Consider the following 21,094-nt stretch of genomic DNA (forward strand, 5'->3'; position numbering starts at 1 on the left):
TTGCTCTACATGGAGGATGACGTGGGGAGGCTTTCAATGTGAGACCAACGGCAATGTGAAGCGGCAAGGGCTCGAGGGTTGCCTATAAGTAGGCGTATGGCTGGGTGGATAGACAGGCTTCACATCCCCTGACCTCAAAGTGGTATCAAAGCTAAAATTAGGGTTTTTTTTTGCATGCAAAAGGCATGGAGGGGCATGCAATAGTGGACAGGAAGAAGGTGAACTAGGTCTTGGCAAGGCGGTGTGGGCAGGGTCTCTAACACATAGAGGGGAGTTTTTTTTACTTGTGCTCAGTTGGCCTCCATGTGTGTGTGTGTGTGTGTGCGCGTGCGCACGTGCATGCCGAGCCTAGGGCAATTTTTTGTTTCTGCAACGGAGGGCGGGGATTTTGCTACATGGCAGTCTCTCTTCCCAAGCCTTTGCACAATCCTCTGCTGCCCACCATCACTGATAGGAGGAGGAGGTTTTCACACAAATTGGCCTCCTTGCATGAATTTGGGGATTTACTTTGGCCAAGGGGACTTTCTCCCTGGTGGTTATTCTCACATCCATTAAAGCCTTTGAATTTCTTCTTTGCTGCCCGTTTCGTAGTCAAAATTTCTCCGACCCACACCAACTCAAAAATTATAACACCAACCATTTCTAAGAAATTGGAATTTTCAGCCATGTTTTCAATTTCGGCAATCGACGCTCGTGTAACTTATTATGCTCATGTAGTTTATGTCTGCTATCCCACAGTCATGATTTGGAGGAATTTTGACGTTGAAATCAACAGGTCCTCTCAATTTGGGGCTTTGATTTAGCATAGCCAATTGCCATCGCCAGTGGTGTTGTTGCCCTACTCTCGCTCTTTGGTTTTGCTTGGCGGTTTTGGAACAAGGTATTCCTTTTATTTCTTGCTTACACAACACTGTTGCACCACGGATTCAAAATAAACATGCATCATGTCTTTGATCTTGAGAACCCTGCACCCATTCAACCTATTGTTGCTCTGCAGTCAGCTACTCTCACGAAGGGTGCCCGCATCGAAACTAACATTGATGGCAGTATAGAATTGATTGATATGCAAGAATTTAGAGCAATACAAGCACGAATGTCTATTTTGTAGTCAATTTTTGCATATTTGAATGCAAATGTGAGTAAAACGTGTAATGTGCTTGTGCAATTCATGCAATAGTTGGTCAACGGCCTTGTTAATGAGCAGTTGTTAGTGGGTCGCCCCACGATGGACATCTACAACATAGCTATCTGGCACTAACATATGTCAATACTTAGGGAAACGACTCGGGACGGGGCTCAGAGACTCTTTGAGATTGTCAATATCAAGAAGTGAACCTACACAACTATGCGATCAACTACTTTTAGAAAATCTACCGCTCTCTAGTCCAGAAATCTACCTATGTCCAATCTCACCGCTCTAGGATCACGCCTTTTCAACATCCAAACAGTGTCGAATTGCGAAAAAACTTAAGGAGTTTTACAACTCCTAAAGGCACAATCCTACCAAGTTTTGTGGTCATCCAGGGAGGTACCAAAATCCCGATCCATCCCAAAAAAATGTGCAAAAAACTGCAACAAAACTATGCATAGAAACACTCTTCCAAGGTCAAAACATAAAATAATAACCATTTTAGCACTCAAACCACGCATTTAGCTCACAAACAAATTGTCGCAAACCACAACAAAACGAGAACAAAACTGAGAATGGTTACACTTAGATTAAAGAGCAAGAGACAAGGAACACAATGCACTAATCGGAATCGATTGCGAATCACCACTCAGACTAAGGGTTTTGACCCAAAAACTTGGGATCCTCTCCCACCGCCATTGGCTACTTTACAAGGCTCGTAGGTTATGAACAGGCAATAGAGAATAATGGGCTAGATTACTCTTCAAGAATCATTACTTGCTGATTACAAGGCTTCTTTTGAAAAAAAAGGATAGAATACAACAAAGTGTGGTGTGTAGGCGGTTCTTTAGTGGACGGTCTGCTGCTTCCTCCAAACATTCCCCCCTCCCTATTCATTGCACATCCTTGTGCAATTGTATTTATATGTGTTTGCGGCATGTTTGGGTTTGTTGGGCCAATGATTGAAGTCTTCACTAGTCCCTCATTCTTTTTTCTCGCATCCCTGTGAGTCGCCTGAATTTCTTTGCTCGCGCTTCGATCTCGATCTTTGTTGCCAGCTCTCTGAATGGGTTATTGTCGAGAGCGCTCTAGTATGCAATATGCCGAGCCGGAAGTTCCTTTGTCACAGGGTTGAATATTGATGAGCCAACCTCAAAGAATTCTGTCATGAGTGCCTCCTCAAAAGTTTGCATGTAGTGTGAGGGCAAATACATGACTCCGGCATACAATCCCATGATGATGTTTCTACTTGGAACTTCAGTTTCCAGATTCCAGCATAAGCCTTTAGTTCTTTCCACAAACACCTGCCAAGGGTGCTCTGTTGCCTCAATATTGTTAAACATTGTGATGCATGTGATTAGCATTTTGGCAATTTTTAGAAGCATTTGGCGTGTGAGATATGGAACCTCCTTCATTATGGTAATGGGTTGGCTTTTTTATTACTGGGTAGTTGAGCAGCAATGGTCTTTTGCTTTGCCATGAATAGAAACTATCCCAAGATTGCCTTCTGTTGATGGGACAATAGGTTGGGTCGATCGTGAGATGCCGTGGCGCTTTCTTGTAATAAATTTCATTGATTGGACGCCTCTCAAATAATTTCTTCTGCCATGTTGGCTGCTTATCAATGATTTTTTGTACCTGTATAGCAGTTACATGAACATCCTTGTAATCACCTTTCTGGTTGGGCTCAATGATAGGCATGAATTTTTGCTTCCATAAGAGAGCCTCATGCCTCATCAATGGAAGTGCAATCATTTCATGCCCCAGATTCTTCACAATTTTCTCAGGTGTAATCATGAGAAGGGCAGTTGATTCCAATATTTTGAGTTCATACTGCAGATATTTTTTGTGTGAAGGATCACTCACTTCCAATATCCACCGTTGAATTTTGTCTCTGGTAGTTTCGGGGGTTTGTGTTTTGACTGGATCCTCAAACTCATGCAATGTTGTTTTTGTGGTCGTAATGGGCATCTATGTTGAGTTTCCTATGCCACCTATCCCTGTCCTATTGTGTGAGAGACTCCTATCATGGCTTGCTATGCTTGCATTATCTTTATGGTTTGATCTTTTTGTTGTAATATTACTTGATGTGCCACGCTTTGAGCAACCATGTCTTCCTATGCTTCTGTTCAATCTCCTCATCTTTGGCTTTTTTTATTGCTCGATGCCTTGCTACTAGAATTTATCTTTCATATTGTTCCTTGAGCTAGGACAACCTTTAGATCCTGTAGTTCTTGTGTTAGCAAAGTTGGTTGAGCTAACGTATTTGCTGAGGTTGGCATTTCTTGCATGGCTAAGAGTTGTGTAAGTGTCTTGCTCACCACTGCATACGATTCTCCAAGTTTTGTGTTTTTGTGCTTCTCTTTGGCTAACTCTTCTTCTAGCTACTGCTACTCTACCTGCAAATTTGTATTTGCCTCATCGAAGGCTTGAACTTCCTTGTAGTAGTATGCATCATTTTCTCCTTTTCTATGCAGTTCTGACTGGAGTTGTGTTTGAACTATTTGTAATTCCTCGATTTTTTTTTGCAGTTCTAGATTATCTATAGCTTTTCTTGGTATCCTCCAACTCCAGGTCACGCAGGTTGTAGAGTGCTCTTTGACATTGAAATTGTAGCTTGATTTGTTCCACATGCACGTCAATGCTAAATGACTTGATTAGTTGTGTGCCTTTATCTACCACTACCTGCAAGGAACGTGGCGGCCTTAGCTGTTGTTGTTTCCCTTGATCTTGGTTCGAAGTGCCAACCTCTCTTATCTTTGCCTCTTTCGTTACCTTTCCTTTTTCATGTTGTGCTTCACGATCAATTGGAGTCTGGTTGATCATTCAAATTTCAGCCTTGTCTTCTTGAACAGTATGTGTTGTTGGCAACACTTTGTCCTTTGTTTGTTCGGGTGTATCCATTGTGTTCTCTTTCTGTTCTTTCTAAATCTCTGGGTCAATTGATTCTTGAGTAGGGGAATGTACATTTACATTGATTGTTGATGGCGTGTTCCCTATATGAACTTCAAACTTTTCTAAACCACCTTCTTCCCCTTGATTTATTTATGACATGTCAGTTTTGTCCTCCTCCTCTGCCTTAGTAGACTCATTGGATGATTCAAGATCATTGACACACTGATGCTTGGCTTCTTCTCTTTCCCTTTGTTCCACGTTGCGTTTGAGCTCTTCTAAATCTGTTGCCGCATGTCGCCGGCAACATACAAATTTTCTTCTACCTCTTTTCTTCTTTGTTGCCAAGGTTTCTTTTTTCCTCATGTCTTTGTCGACGCAGTTTTTGTCTTTGGGCTTGAGGTTCTTCCATAGACCTCCGTGCTTGTGTAATGGGTATTGCTTTAGTAGCCCTGTTTGATCATACTTTTACTCTTGTTTGCCTTAGTGTAAATTCATCTTCTTCTTCCTCCTTTGAAGATTGATACTCTAAGGGAGTATCTATTTCCTTTGTTTTAACTTCATTGCAAGGCGGCATGTCTGATTCTGTTTCTTTACTATCAGACTTAGGTTTTTTAGAGCTTTTCCTAGTTTAGTTTGTCTTTGATGGTTGTCCTATAGACGGTCTTGCTATTGGCTTCACCGCTCTTTTGGATTTGTGAATTAAATCCAATTGTGTTTTTGTAGGTGGTAACTCATCAATCCTATCTAAGGCTTGGTAGGCAATTTTGGTCAACACTGGTCCATCATTCATGTATGATTTGCTTTTATTACTTCCTTTGATGTTTTCTTCCACTAAATTGTCAAGGATGTAATTTCCAAAGTCTCAACTGGCCGCCCTTCTTTCTGCCAGCCCCATTGCCATGACCACATTGCCATATGCAACATTGGTTTTGTGTATCGCGGTGTCTTTTGCACTTTGAAATGTTGTGATATTAACTGCAGAGGCAGCTCCATCGCGGAGTAGATTAGATCTTGATAGGTCAATTTGTGGCCTCTCTGCTTCAGGAAGGCCTTGTCCTGGCTCAACTTATTAGTTTTTTGGCTTTTTCTAGCTTTTTTAGCTTGAATTTTAAAGGAAATTAACCAAAAAAAATTATTTGGCAAAAAATTTGCCCAAAATTATTATGCTCACTCATATATACATCATCTCAGTGTTACTCTCATGAATTTTGCAATATGGATCAGTAATATGCCTAAAAGAGCTCATAAAAAGACAAACAACTATCAAGAAATTGTTATATACAAAGTTATGATTGTCTTGCTACTACTTTGTGTTACTCCACCCTTCCCATTCTGAGTTGTCCCCGATAAAGATATTACGTGGTTCATAGGCGCGAACGATGTGTCTATGCAAGGCCGTGTAATGTGGCCCTATCATGAAAATTGAAAATATGCATGGGGTAACAATATGTTGTGCAAGATGGGGGTCACATTTTTTGTTGGCGAGGTTGCTTTGAAGCTATTAGACCTGAATAAAATAATTTCAATAAGACACGCTCGTTCTTTGATGGTAGAGGCTGGTAACCTTGATATTTTGTTTTGTTGGTCTGGTTTGTTTTGGAATCCAGGTGAGTGGCTTTGATTAGTAGCATGGAGACTGTGATCTATGCCTTTGCCGATCTTGTTTTGGTCTCCATTGCCATGTTGTTGGTGTTGGTTGCTTTTTGTTTTGTGTGACTGGCTTTGATATCCAAGGAGAAGCGATTGATTGGGCATTGAAGGTATCTTGTTCTTTGGAGTGAGCAGGTTTTGTGTTTGAAGAAGTAGATCCACTTAAAGCGGGTAAAATTGCTTTTGGGAATCCATAATTGTTTAGGGTTTAACTGCATCACAGTCTTCTTGACCCAAACCTTTCTGACTGCCTTGGTGGAATGCAAAGGTGTAGGTTTAGGTTTTCCTAAAAAAGGCTGAACTTCCCAAAAGTGATATGTTTGTGCCAATGGAGTAGTGAAGGACGTGTCATTGAAGTTAATTTGTAATGTGTCATCCTGCCAATTTGGTGTTGCCTTGTATATGTGCATCCAAGGTAATCCAAGAATGATTGCTTCACTAAGGTATGTATCTTCCATTACAATTAATTGGTGATGAAAGCTTTGACCATCGACATTAATTGATAAATTGGCTTGACCCACGCTCATCATTGTCCCTTGATTGGCTGCCTCGAGCTTGATTTGGTTTGGTGTTAGAGGGTCCGTGGCCATTTTCAAGAACGTCGAGTATTTGATAACATTGGCTCGTGCTCCAATATCTACTAGTGCTCGTTCGATGGTACCGTCAGGAAGTTGAAGGATAATTCAGACATCTATACCACCAAGCCATGTATGTTCCGTTTGAATTGATGCTATTGGAGGGGGATTGAGGCCTTTGCATTGCTACCAATTTCCCCTATAGTTGGATTGTTCCTTTTGCTTTAATATTCTAAGTCTGGCTTCCTCCTTAGCCCGTGCTTGAATAGCATGGGCTCAATTCTTCCGCACAATTTCCACATGAATTATTTCCAGCTCTCCTTGTAATGGGAGAAGATACTTTTTTAACTTGCATCCACTTATCAAATTAGGCATCTCCTTACCTACCAATGTTGCAAATTTTATGGCATTGCTTTGCGATATGTCATGGATCACAAAAGGCCCCATCCCTCGCTATTTGAGTTTTTTGGAGTGTTGCTTTAGGGTGTACACCAATACGTAATCCCCTTTCTGAAACTCCTTGCTTATTATGTGTTGGTCATGGAAAGCCTTCACTTGTCATTTCTGGGCATATATCCCTGCTACCGCCTTTAATCTAGTTTCGTCTAGTTGTTCCAAGATGTCTAGTCTTTCAAAGAGTTTGTGTCCCGTCCAACCTAGCTATGTTGCAACTCGAAGTGTGGGAATCAAGACTTCCATGTGTAGAACAACATTTATTTCAAATACAAGGTTAAATGGAGAGGTTCCAATGGAAGTTTTAAATGCTACCCGATAAGCCCATAACGCCGAGTGTAGTTTTAGATCCCAATCAGTTCTTGAGTCACTCACTATTTTGGTTAGCACCGTGCATAAAATTTTATTGGTACTTTGCTTGCATGTTAGCTTGGGGGTGGTAGGGGACTGATTTACGATGAACCACCATGAATTCATCGAGTAAACTTGCAATGACGGTGTTCACAAAGTTGGTTCCTCGATCACTGATCACAATCTCAATGGGTAGGCCGTACCTAGTAAAGATGTTTTTGAATAGGAACTGTGCCGTAGTCCGTGCATCATTTTTTTTTTGTAGCCCTTTGCTTCCACCCATTTGGTCAATTAATCTGTTGCTACTATAATACATTGAGCATGTGTCCGGTATGCAGGAGGTATGATGGGGCTTACAAAAACTATGCCCCACTTGGCAAAGGCTCAAACTCCTATTATTTTGGTCTTAAGGGAATGTCATCTCTCTGCACGAGTGCTTTAGTGCGTTAGCATTCATCACACCATTGGTGCAACCAAAGTTGGTCCGTGCCGGGAAGTGTACAGTGCAGTGCTACGTATGCTGACAGGTGTATGGTAGAGGGCTAAAGCTAGTGTGGGAGACCTCAGCAGGAGAGTGGCAGCGGAAATGTATGCTTAAAGTGGTTTTTTAGGCCAGGGAGGGGCCTCCAAAGTGAGATAATGACGACGGTAGGTCACGATGTTCGAGATGTGGAAAATGTGCCCCGAAATGTGGTATTCGAGGTGCTCTAGAAGCCCGTCCAGACGGCTCGTCAAACGGAGCCGCGGTGTGCAAGATATTGCGGTTTAAAGCGGGAGTGTGTAGCAGATCCCCGACGGACAGGGCAGCTGGGGACAGGTGGCCCGGACTGATGTCAGTGCTTACATGTGTAAAGCTCGAGTTACAGAGCATGCATGTCTTCTCGGATTGCGAATCGGATCTATGGATAGAAAGTTATGGCCGTTTGAAGATCTTTCGGGGGCCGGGTCTGAGCCCACTTGGCCGCATTGGAGGATGTGCCGTCTTGCATATTTTGGGCCTCGCCAAGGTTTGGGAAAATTTCATGCGATGTGTGGAGTCCACCGAAATGGGCGGCTCGCTAATCCGAGTCATGGGCATTAAGATGGACCAGTTCAAGCTGACAAGCAAGGACGACGGAAAAGGCTCGTCGGGTGGCTTTTCCCGGTTTTGGAGTATTTTTCCAAGGCATGAGGTGGTCGAGACACGGTAAAACTCTCATAGTTTGGAGCAGGTAGCACGAGGTTCCGAGGTGATTTGACGAAATGAATGTTTGGCAAACCCGAGTAAGTGGAATCGCCGACCACGAGGGAAATGAATGCAAAAAAAACTATTTGGGGTGTGAATTCAAAAGACAAAGATTGGCTTAGCAAAGGTTGGCTTAACACTTTAGTGCAGCAAGCTTCAAAAAAGAAATGGCTGGCTGGCCTTTGATAACTTAAAAGGCTAATGGAACAAGTGATAAAATCACAGGGCCTGCCAATAGATGAGACAAATTAAGAACATAGAAGGGAAACACAAAAGCGCAAGGACAGAAGTCACATTGATTGAGAAAGTGATTAGGATATTATATTACAGAATGTCGGCCTCAATGAAGGGATGAAGAGTAGCAAAATTTTGTCATTTGAGGATGAAGGTAGGCATAGAATATGGAAACATGGTTTGTTTTTGTGGAGAGGATGAGGGAAGGGAGAGATGATGGGAAAAAGGGTGGGAGGTATAAGAATCATTTAGGAATGATTAGATGTGTGGATGAATGATCGGACCAGAAGCAAGACCGTGTGCCTGTGATGAATGATGCAGGGGGATTTTTAATCCAAACATGATCGAGCTTTGAGTTGTACACAATGGTCACATCATGAATTTTTTGTGTGTAGCCATTTGCTTGGAGCTTCTCCTCCAAGTAATGATATTGATTGTTTGTGGGTTCATTGTCTACATTAAAGTCTCCCATGATGACACTCATTCGTGTAGAATGGGATTGTTGCAGCAAGGTATAGAGTTGTGTGACCAACGCGGTTGGAGATGTGTTTGGTGATTTGTAGATGCATATGATTTCCCAATCAAGGTGTTCATGAATGGTTAATATAACTTGAATGATTTCTATTCCTGGAGCTAGGAACGTTTTTGCAGAGTGGAGCTTGATGCTAGGCTTGTAGTAGATTGAAACACCTAAGACCGTCGAAAATATCAATATTGCCACCGCAAAGCTCGACAATCATTCCTACTTTGAGCTCCAAGGTTGAGGACAATCCTGCTGTGTTTTGTGGGTTGTTTGGAACAACTAGGTTTTTTGAGCAAGTTTTATGGTGCTTGTCTCTCGCATGGATTACGTATGCGTGAGTAGGCAATTCCTCAAAGACAAGTCGATTATGTGAGTCTTTCAAGTTGTTAGTGAAGTATAAATGGGGTGTTGTCAATTTGTTAAAGACGTTGTTGGTATGGTTGGTATTCAAGAGCAACAAATCCTCGGCTGTGTGTTTTGCTTTGCGTATTCTATTGAGAATGGCAATGAAGTCATTATCTGATTGACGCATTGTTTTTGTGAGCTCGTGGCATTTTATATGGGTAAGCCAGAATGAAGGCGAGAGTAGTTGCGTAGAATCTTGTGGCTCGCTAAATATCCAACGATCTCGAATTGGGCTTGCCTGACACAGGTCACCGTAGAAGATGACATCTAGACCACCGAATGGCTCTATGTGATTGTGCTTAATTGATCGCAGCCTTGTGTCTATGATACGCAAGAGTCTATTCCCAATCAAAGATGCCTCATCAAACACAATAAGCTTGAGGTTTCTATACAGTTGCGAGAGTTTGGCAAGGCTATCAGAAGAAAGAGAAACATTTGGTTGGAAGACAAGGGGCAAACGCAATGCTGAGTGAATTGTTGTCCCTCCAAGGTTGAAAGCTGCTTTTCGTGTATATGCCATTAGCAATGTTGAGGGAAGATGTACATCTAATTCAAGGGAGGCATTGTAGTGACGAATCAAGCCTTGCACGATTGTTTGCAAAGTGAAAGTTTTTCCCGTGCCTGCACCACCAGTCAAAAAGAGATGGATTGGTTGAGTTGGTTGCAAGCGTTTTCTAATCATAATGTCATCGAAAAGGGAACGTTGCTCGATGTTCAACTTGGACACAAGTGAGTGATACTCCTCGTTGCACAATGCCAATTTTTGAAATGTTGGTAAGGATCTTGTAGTGGGCTTGCTTGGTTGAATATCAAGTGCCAACTCATATTTGTATGACTCACTAGGCTTAGATCTTGAGGATGAGGGCAATGAATGTGTGTTTGAGGTTGCTGCATGAAGTTCTAGCTTACAATATTTTTGACGATTGTCATGTATAATTGCATAGTTTGTGGTAAATTTGTCTTTCCAACAATCAACACTTGTCTCAAAGGTTTTCTCATCGCCCATAAATGGAAGGAACAATAAGCAAAGTTCATGGAAATGTCTCTCTGCATCCTTCTCTAGAACGAAGTTAGCATATCGTATGACTCGAGGGTTCTTAGACTTGCGGGTAGAGCCATGCACGCATTGGTAGTTGCTTGCATAATCAGCCAAACATATGTGTGCAAGGTTGTCTGGACGATGGGTGTACTTGGTGATAATATCGTCAAAGAAAATGTTAGAATCATCAGGATTCAAAGTATTCAATGTAGCTCTTCTTTTCAACAACAATGTGCGTTGGCTTTCGAAATCTGCATCGATGAACACGAATTGTCTACTCGCACTATGTAAAGGCAATGAAAGAGAGATATATGTGGCTTGCTGTGATGTCATCTCTTGTATATTGATCAAAGCACCGCCAATTTTTTTCAACCGGTCCAACGTTGACACACTTGTCTTCTTGCAATCTTGCAATATGTGCTTGATTGTTTTGCTTGTGGTCGAATCATTTTTAGTCATGTATGATGTGCAATATGCAGCAGCGCCATGGCCATTGAATATAAATTGAATGTCAATGTTTGCATCCCATAGACTACACAACTCTTTGTTGAAATTGTTTGTGTAAATGTATTTTGGATGTCTTTTCAAGAGAACTGTTGGCTCTGTGATGCTCACTGAAAGGGATTTAATATACACTTCTTCAGTGATTCCCAAAGAGGTTAACCATTCATCGTATGACACTTTTGAATCATGTCCAAGAGCAAGCAATTGATCGTCAATGGACTTTTTGCAGGCTAACAATGCGTTTTTCTCCGTTTGCGCCATTGTGACTGGATATAGAATTATAGTTTGTCGGGAGGGTGGACGTGGGAAATCAAACCGGCAAAAGCTTTTATGTTTTCTGCACGTTTTACGATGGTAGTGAGCTTGCACGCTTCTAAGAGACTCTTCCAACAGATTCTTGTCAGTAGCAATATGTGTGTCGATAAAATGTATTGTATCATTATCCGGCGCTACACCAAAGAGAGGTGCATGTTCTACCCAAAGCAATCCATGATCATGCTGACTTCCTCTATTTTGAAACTCGATCACAAAAAAATAATCCCTCAACTCACCAAGGATGGCATTGTTGCGTGTCAACTCTTTTTTCATTGCTTGAAATCTATGGACATAGTAGCGCGCTGTTGTTACAGGATTAGAACGTACAAGTGCACGGATGAATGAGGCCTTGGTTGGGTAATCTGTTTCTTTAATATGAGGATTCAATGCACACAAACTTTTTTTCAAAGGATCCCATCTTTGCTCAGCACATGAAAATGTTACAAAGAAAGTCGGTTGACCCAATTGACGAATCATTGCAAACACGTTTCGCTTAAGCTTCACCTTGTAATCGATTGAAGTGCGCAATGATTGGAAGTCGTGGTACCCTAGGTCGGATAAAAGTAGATGCTCTATGTTAGTGCTAGCTTGAACATCTTTTGCTTGTAATTGCTTGCCACAAAGTTTTTCCTTGCGTAAGCGTACCCATATAGATCCAAGCACTTTTGCAATAATAATTTTCATTGTTTTGAAGAACAAATTTTCAATGTTGCTTGCAAATTGTCTATCTACATTTTTAAGTTCCCATTGTGCTACTTTTTGGTATTTTTTCTTTGCCAACACATGATACTTTCTTCTTTGACCAAAAAACAATGTTGGGAATGACAACTCCTCACAAGATTCATCATAAAAAAAGCTCAGAGGGCTGAATCCCTCACAAGGCGCTACACTTGCAACTTGTGAATTATGGTCCACAACTTGTTGAGCGGAGTAGATACAGTGCACCAAAGTGTCCGTAGAATCATCCTCGTCTTCAACATCTTCTTGGTGTGGACTGCGACACACATCTGCATGGATTGTGAAACTAGATGACCAAGACATATCGATAGAAACACCATGCTCAATGTACAAGGGAGTACTCAATAGGTCAACCAAAGCTTGAAGCACATAGTTTGGCCGCACAATGCCACTCAAGAAGGCATGATCATAATCAAGCTTTCGCTTTATCTCAACTAGAATTGAAGCTTGATCACTAGAGAAGCGTGGCAACACTCTTTGTACTCGTGACAAATCTGCCATTACATTCACAATGCTTCCGCGCAAACCGTATTGACCTTCGAAGTTTAGTTCACGAATTTGAGCGAATGGTATGCACAATGATACAAGACGACTCTCTATTGAATTCAACCTTCCTACACTAGATATTTTGACATTAAAAGTCATCTCTCTTCTCATGCAAAATAGTGGCTCCTCTTGTTTCTTCAATGCGGCCTTACATGGGCGACACACTCGAAGCACCTTATCGTCAACCACCGCAATTGATTTTAATTTTTAAAGAAGCAATAACTCCTCCTTAGACATGCCATGCAAACTTTGACGAAACATAAGCGAACCACATGAAGCACAATCAAAAGAAGGGGTATCCTCGATGATCTTCGTATATTGAGAAGTTCTACCAGATGAAGATGAAACTGTAGATATTCTTAGATGTTTTCGAGATGACTTGGACATATTGTAAATTTTGGTTGTGACTTGCTTAAGCATAAAGGTGTTGGGGTATAGACTCAAGAACATAGATGCAATTTGCTGAGCACCAACATTATGGTTGTCGACAAGAGTAGCTAGAGACACACTAGCCTCTTTAGTCCATACACATCGTTTACGTTTAGGACTGTCAAAACCAGCAGGAAACCATAAAAATTCACCATGCATACTCAACACGACCAATGATGGCAAAGTGGATGAAGATGGACAATCATGTGCAACAAAGGACCGAGCTTCACGCATAGCTTCACCTTGGTAAAAGTAAACTTTACATGCACCAGAAAACATTCTGCACATTATACCAACCAAGTGTACACTTAACATCATTGAGGATTGGCGACTAGACAAAAGAGATATTATAAATTCTCTTTGAACAAAAGAGGGAGATAGAAGACTTATGGTCCAAGGCTGCACCCAAATTTTCAAAATGTCTTCATTTCTTAATGCTATTTGCTCTAGAATAACATCAACAACTTTGGACTCAAGAGATTGCAACGAGAGACTCAAGTTAAAAACTTGAAGTAAGCTTAACAAAACATCTTTGCTGCTCGGAAAGTTACATATAAATATGGGATCAAGGTACAACCTTTTACTTTCTGCCCACAAAATGAGATCACTTGCCATTTTACAAAAAGTTCAGCTAAAGAAAGAGAAACAGAACTAAGCACCTTTGAAAGCAGTAATTTGACCCGACTTGTCAATAGTGAACCAACCAGCCTTCTTAAAGTTCAAGAGTGAAGATTTTAAATCCACCAAGCTTTGCTCAAAGAGATGCAAAAATGGACGAGAGAATGCTAGAACTGAGTCGACTACAGCACCTTGTAAAATTACACCAACAGCCTCTCCATCTTGAGGATATAATTTGGCAGGTAACACTGGTTGCTTATTGATTGTAGACTGTCTTCCACATGAGTAGCAAAATGGGTTGCTAGCTTGGCGGCTTACATTGAGATCTTTGCACGTACCACAAGAGAACTCCACATCCAAGTTGTTCACACTCACAATCTCCAAAGTTCCAAACACCTACCAATTTCACATTTATCAATGAGGATTATAACAATTTTTAATTGTTATGCAATAAAAATTTTACCTTCTTCCCAAAGCCTAAATTCGAGACTTGTTTATGAAGGTATTCTTGGAAGACATCAGCCAATGAAGGAGGCAATGGACATAAGATTGTAGCATCCACAACACTTAGAGTGTTCGACAGGTGCTTGAAAACATTGATGTTATGAGTAACACAAGTGTAGAATCCCTTTTCTTTGACCTCATTTACCATAAGTTGATAATCGAGGCGCCCGGTTGGGACAAACAAAAGCTGCCATAGAAAAAATCTTAGAAAAAGGGCACAAACTATAAATTGCAGAGATGGGAGACACGTACACTAGCTCGATCGCTTGTTGACGGCCCATCAGCAATAGTCAATCGAAAACTAGGAGTACCATCACTTCTAGTTGCATTCTCTATTTTGACAACAATGAAGGCAACAGTAGCCACTGACTCATTAGCATTAGAACTTTGGGCCAACAGCTCTTTGATCTTCTGTTCTGGATAAAGGTAGAGGCAACAGTCAAAAGGCTCTGCCTTAACAACCAAAGCAGTTGCATCAGCGTACAAAGCCCACAAGCAAGTACCACCGTCTTTTGCAACTGCTCTTTTTACACATGCCACCTCAATGCGCACATAATCATGGACAGCAAAGGCCTCAATAAAGTCTAAGAGATATATCTCAGTCACAACAAAAGTAACAGTATGGCGAGATTCTTTGTCGAGGAGATCTGCACGTAGGTATCTACCAAAGTTAGATTTGGGTATTTTATAAGTACCATACTTACAGAGCACTTTGCCTTCAAATGCAAATATAAAATTTGCAGTCTCTGACAGCTCCGAGATAGCTAGATTTCTTAGGGTAGGGGTTATGGCTAGCTGTGAAGAGAAAGATTCAACATTAAGCTCATCTTTCTCTTCATGTATATTTTTTATCAAAGGGGACGAGAATGAGGTATCTGCTAAGCACCTAGTCGCTGTCAGGAGTTTTTTGGAGCAAGGGATTGCGCATATGTACATACCCATGCATGGTGCATTGAATAAATGATTGCCCATTTTCCAGAGCCAGGTGGTTACGTGGGGCCCACATGTGTACAGGTAGGACAGGGTGCACATAGTGCATTGATTTTCACTATTACTAGTACCAGTGTGTTTTTTCTATAATAATGAGGAGTTGGTAGCGCGTAAAACTTCTCGAGGAAGCTATCCACGGGCTGACGACATGAGGTAAGCAGGTGCGTCAAATGGCATCGAGTGGCGTCAGGAGGTCGAACATGGTCAATACTTGCACGCGCAGAAGTACGGACACAACGTGGGTGTTTGCTTGTGAGAATTATGCAGAAAGGTCATCATGAGGATCTTTTATTGGGGCCACTTCACGTGGTGGCGAGATGCATTATTGGAAAAAAGCTGAGTGCCAGGTGTGCGAATGATGCAAAAAGGTGACAAATATGCACTGCGAGGTCAGTTTTTGGCCTATTCAGGGTCCGTTTGAGGTCATCTAAAAGGCCAAGGGTGCCCAACTAATAAAGCTAAGTGTGGGAACTGAAAAAACAGAGAGAAGACCAGAAAAACCGTGGAGAAGAGAGGAGGAACAGCCGCAGGTGTGTTTTTGCTCATTTTGGAGCCTGTTTTGGCCGTAAACTGCTCATCCGAGGTCGGATTTGAGCACTTTGACATTGTAGACTGGGGTTTTGGGCCGTTCCGGACGCGATGGCGCTGTCCATTTTGCCAAATTACTCACTCTTTTCCTGCTGTTTTTCTGTGTAAGTTCCTCCTATGAGCGAAGTTTCTGCTCCAGTTTGTGATTGTATCTGGCTTCTTTTACCCATATTGTGTGAGCTATTTGCCCCATTGGTGTTGGCCCAAGCTCAATTGTATCTAAACATCAGAAATTCTCCTCTTTTGAGCTGAGTTTTTTGGGGGTGTGTGTGTGTGTGTCTGTGTGGAGTGGGCAAGTGGATAGTCTCTCTCCTCTCACTCCAGAGGTGTGTTCCCTGTCTCGGCCAGGTGTGTTGTGTAAGCCGAGTGGTGCCCCATAGTGTGTGTGTATATCCTTCCAAGAGTGTGTGTCGGGTCGTTATAGAGGCACTGTGTGTGTTTTCATCCCGCTCACATTCTTTTGGCGCCCCCACGGAGGATCTTCTTCGAGTACCTTCTGCTTCGAGCTTCGAGCTTCGAGATTCAGGGCTACAGGTTATAGGTTACAAGTTACAGGTTATAGGAATAGGTACAGGTACAGGTGATTCACACAGGTACAGGTAACTGGAGTACAGTGATATATTAGCAGTGATGTCACTTGCAGTTGTTGTGGGTATGCATCACTTGGCGCCTATTTGAGCGCATTGTCTGCTGGATTGTACGTTACTTGTGGAAACTGCCATTGTACGCATTTGTGGAGCCATACTTGGTTGTATTTGGCAGTCCCAGCCATTTCTGAGACTTGGTCTGGAAGATAGTCATTTCTGAGACTTGACTATACGCGATTTGCATTAGCCTTCGTGTGAGGGTCGATAGCGTGAGGTTTTTATTGAGCTGGGGGATTCTCAAATGTAGAGATCCTTTCGGTGATACAGGTAGCTGGAGCACCCTTTTTGTGACCTCGCCATAGGCTATGTACTAGTGAGTCCTACTTGATGCTCAGGTTCTATTGTTGACAGTTTATGCATACATATACAGTCTATATTTTGGGTTCCTACTGCTCTATTTCTGGGGAAACTCTGCCAAAATTTTTCCAAGTTATGATGGCTGGTTTTTTGGTCTTTTGAGCCATTTATGCTGTTATGCTGCTGAAATTTTGGCAAAATCAAAGGTTGAGTCAGGTGTGCCTTCTTGAGAGCTTCATGGTTGGCTTTAATGGATGATCAAAATGGCCCTCAGTTCACTCCTTTTCATTTAACTCAAAGAATTCAGATTAATGTTCATGTGTCCAGGAAGATCTTTTTCCAGCAGCGCATAGTCTTTATGTTTGGGCCAAGAAGATTGAGAGAGATCCTGGAATGTCCTTTGCCTGTTGTCATTCCGATGATTAACTATGAAAACTCATTTGATGTGCATGTGTTTGTCCTTATCTAAAGCTGAGCTCCATTGAAGTTTCTGGGGATTGGGTAGTGAAAAGTTTTGGGTTCTTGCACGTGTGTTCAAAGGGGTTCTCAAAGCATCATAATTTGGGTAGCCATGGCTTTCTCTTATCCGGAGTTTCATGGAAGAAGTGATGAAGATGTGGAAGAATTTTTGGAAAAGATGGAGGTTGCCTGCATTAGCAACCAGATTCATGACCCTGCGCAGATGTTACGCCTTCTCCAAATTTGTTTGAAGAGTGATGCACGAGTTTGGTCTAAAGCATTTGAAGAGGAGTTGCGTGTGGCTGATCCTACTGTAAGGTTGAGTTGGGACAATCTACGACATGGGTTGGAAGTGGAGTTTGTGAAGATAGAAGATCCTGACAAAGTGTGGCAAGAAGTACAGGATTTGGTGCAAAAGGAAGGTGAGCCAGTAGATGCGTACATACGTAAGTTTTCATTGGCATGGGAGTGAATGTGCAAGGCCTTAGCACCACAGGTACCCCCGCCTGACATGATGAAGAAGGACAGGTTCTTAGCTGGTCTTTGGGAGAATATACGTTGGAGAGTGGAGCTAAAGAAGCCTAGGACATATGAAGATGCACTAGAGGTAGCAAGGAACAAAGAGTGGAAGCTGAGGAAAATGAGCCAGTTAGGGGTGGAGTCTTTGCCCATGAGGTCTGAATTTCAGCCTATGGACTCTTTACAAGGTCGTATGTCAGGGGTTCATCATGAACCAGTGGTTCTTGTTACTACTCAGGTTATGCCAGCAGTGGTCACTACAGCAGTGCAAGATGATGGCCTAAGGCAAGACATGAGGCAAGTGGTTGATTTGATGAAGAATCTCAGCCTAAACATGCTAGGTCAAGTGGGAAATAATCGAGGTCGAGGGCGGTTTGCAAATCAGCCAGGAGGTGAAGAAAGGCCTAGGAATGGTGTTGGACAAAGCAATGGTAGGTTTTGGAGGCAGACGCCCGCATGTTATAATTGTGGAGAGTTGGGTCACATCAGCCCGCAATGTGATAAGCCACCAAGGATGGGGGGAGACATGTATCCATTGCCAAGACAGGTGCTAACTAGGTCAAATGATTATGGCATCGAAATTAAGGGAGATGAAGGAACCAATGGACTGACCCAGGAGGAAAAAGGAAAGACAAAAGTGCTAAGTGTAGTCACCTTGGAGAAGGCATCAAAGCTAGAGGATACATTAGTGATGCCTATTGGGAAGAGGACCACAGAGGAAAAGGAAGGAAGAAGTGCCCTAGGTCCTAGTAAGAAGAAAGGAAAGAGCCATGAAGGCGAGGATGTCAAGGCCAAGAGAAAAAGGAGAGCTCGTCGAAAGTTTCATGTTTCAGATTTTCCACTAGGGGATGGGCAATTAAGCTATGACTTGAGGGAGGATCTGACGAGCAGGAAGGCAGATGTTACTTTTGGGCAGCTTATAGAGATGGTGCCTAAGCTAAAGCGACAGTGGAAGAGGATGGTTAACCCAATGGAGAAAGAGCCAGAGAGGGGTTCAGTAAAGGTGTTGGCAATGGATGAGCTACCAGACATTTGTCCAATAGTAGATGTGTGGCATAAAAGGAAAAATTTGGGACAAGGTTATGTGGATGGCGGAGCCCAAATATGCGTCATAACACACTCATGCGTTGAGAAGATGGGTCTCACGGTGGCTGGGGTGTCAGGGTTTCGGATCAGATTGGCAAACCATCAAAAAGTAAAATGCTTGGGTGTTGTAAAGAGCTTAGAAGTGGAGGCATATGATGCAAAGGCAGTGGTTGATTTTCATGTGATGCCACAGGGTTGGGAGCATATCCTATTATACTGGGCATACCATGGTTACGTGCAGTGGGAGCTGTTCAAGATTGGCGACATGGTACGATTAGCCTCTATGGAAAGACAGGTACCAAGAAGCTTTATAATATGGACACAAGGAAACGATTAGAGGAGCTTTATGAAGATGAGGATGAGTCTAGTGATGAAGACTCTTCCACGGTGACAGATGAGGACGGTGATAGCACTACCAGCAATGATGAGGATGCTGATGTTGCATTTCTTTTGATGGACAAAGAAATCCAGGAGTTTGGTTTAGTTGCATTTGCGAATGAGGTTGAAGATGAAAGTGAAGGGCCTGATGAAGTGATTGAAGGGCTGATGCAAACCAAGGTTGAGTTGTCAACGAAGCAGGAATTGATGACACAAATGATTAGTGGAGACCTCTCAGCTATGGAGAAGGATATATATTTGCACATGCTGGCTAGTTTTCCTGATTTGTTCATTACTTCATATGAAGAGATCAGAGGGTTCAAGGGCGAAGAGATGCATATAGAGCTGAAAGAAGGTGCTAAGCCAGTGCGGCAAAGGCTAAGAAGGATGGGTCAAGAGCAAATGGAAGCCTTGCGGGTAGAGGTGGACAAGTTATTGAAGGCAGGGTTCATAGTTCCAGTGGAGACCACAGAATGGGTGAGTCTAGTTGTAGTCAGTCCAAAGAAGGATGGGAAGTGGAGAATTTGTGTAGATTTTTAACCCTTAAATGCAGCCACTAAAAAGAACCCATATCCTCTTCCATTCATTGATCAGATCTTGGATTCAGTGGCAGGTTATGAGAGGTACAGTGTGTGTGATGGTTTTTCAGGCTATTTTCAATTGAAGATTGCTCTTAAAGACCGCACAAAGACAACTTTCATTACGCCATGGGGCTGCTATTGCTACACAGTATTGCCATTTGGGTTGTCAAATGGACCTTCCTTCTATCAAGAGAGAGCAAATTGGGTGTTGGAACCATTCATTGGTAGTTGTGTTAAAGCTTTTATGGATGACTTCTGTGTCTATAGCAGTAGGGCTGATCACCATGAGAAGCTGCATATGGTATTGGCTCGATATGATGAATGTGGAGGACAACTAAATCCAAAGAAATGTCATCTAGCACAGCCAAGGGTGAAGTTATTGGGCCATATGGTGTCAGAAAATGGCATTGAGGCTGATCCAGATAAGGTGAAGTCTATTATTCTTCTTCCATCACCTATGAGTACGAAGCAATTGGCAACCTTTATACACAAAGTGAAGTACATGGCACGGTTTATTCCATTGTCTTCGCAGCTTCTTTATCCATTACAGCAAGTGGCAAAGCATGATCCATTGCAATGGGATGACAAGTGTGAAGAAGTGTTTCAAGAGGTGAAAGAGGTGTTAGGGGGGTTGTCAGCCATGCAGGCTCCTGATTGGGAGAAAGTTTTTTATGTAAATCCATCAGTAGGGGATGATGCCATTGGAGCCATGCTATTGCAAAAGGGGAAGGGCAGCCATTATATGAGGCCAGTGTATTGTGCAAGCCGAGTGAAATTGGTAGCGGAGAGAAAGTTATCGGAAGTAGAGCTAGTGATGGCCAGTGTAATATTTGCTTGTCGACGATTTCGTCATTACTCGCTACCACGGCCTTTTGTTTTCTTGACGAGTTATGCCTTTTTGCCACAGTTAATTAATGGTATTAACATGTCAAATGTGGTGAAGAAATGGGTAATTGAGCTGCAAGAGTTTGAGTTCTCTTTTTTAGTGGAAGATAGTACAAGGGCTACCCTAGCTGATTTGTTGACCTACAAATCCCCTTATTGTTAAGGAAGAGGTGGTGAGAAAGGTAGTTGAAGAAGTGCCACAGATCAGCAATGCACATGTGTTGTTCTTTGATGGTTCATACAGAAAGAGCCATGATGCAGCTTCAGGGGGTATACCTCTTTATGATCCAGAGGGGAAGCTAGTATGCAAGAGAGGGTTCAAATTGGATGCGCATAGTAACAATGAGGCTGAGTATGCTACATTGGAAGCCGGATTACACATTTGTTTGAAGCATGGGGTTCGAAGGTTGAGCATAAAAGGTGATGCCTTCTTAGTGGTGAAGCAAGTGCTGGGTGTGTGGAAGAGCAAGAACACCTCATTGAAGGAAATGTGCTTTAGAATTAAAGGCCTCTTAAAAAAGTTTGAAGCAT

General features: G+C 42.3%; 2 protein-coding genes across 2 annotated transcripts; both read right to left on the reverse strand.

The window, feature by feature from the left end:
• Positions 1–9,177: 9,177 nt before the first annotated feature.
• LOC147455626 (uncharacterized) lies at positions 9,178–12,537 on the reverse strand. Its single transcript, XM_086513736.1, has one exon. The coding sequence runs from the start codon at positions 12,535–12,537 to the stop codon at positions 9,178–9,180; it is 3,360 nt and encodes a 1,119-aa protein (XP_086369862.1).
• Positions 12,538–13,625: 1,088 nt separating this feature from the next.
• Positions 13,626–14,281, reverse strand: LOC147455627 (uncharacterized). The gene is made up of 3 exons (XM_086515293.1): positions 14,093–14,281; positions 13,964–14,025; positions 13,626–13,903 (listed from the first exon to the last, which is right to left on the reverse strand). The coding sequence occupies exons 1-3, from the start codon at positions 14,279–14,281 to the stop codon at positions 13,663–13,665; spliced, it is 492 nt and encodes a 163-aa protein (XP_086371419.1). The 3' UTR covers positions 13,626–13,662.
• Between the last annotated feature and the right edge of the window lie 6,813 nt (positions 14,282–21,094).

This window comes from Adiantum capillus-veneris, chromosome 6, assembly GCF_014529385.1.
Source record: "Adiantum capillus-veneris isolate H3 chromosome 6, ASM1452938v2, whole genome shotgun sequence".
In the NCBI taxonomy this organism is placed as follows: domain Eukaryota; kingdom Viridiplantae; phylum Streptophyta; class Polypodiopsida; order Polypodiales; family Pteridaceae; genus Adiantum; species Adiantum capillus-veneris.

Coding starts and splice junctions, on each gene's coding strand:
- LOC147455626 (XM_086513736.1), bottom strand. CDS start 12,537: ATGGCAGATTTGTCACGAGTACAAAGAGTGTTGCCACGCTTCTCTAGT.
- LOC147455627 (XM_086515293.1), bottom strand. CDS start 14,281: ATGGTAAATGAGGTCAAAGAAAAGGGATTCTACACTTGTGTTACTCAT. Junction 14,026..14,092: donor ATTTAGGCTTTGGGAAGAAG/GTAAAATTTTTA, acceptor TGAAATTGGTAG/GTGTTTGGAACTTTGGAGAT. Junction 13,904..13,963: donor GTGGAGTTCTCTTGTGGTAC/GTGCAAAGATCT, acceptor CTCATGTGGAAG/ACAGTCTACAATCAATAAGC.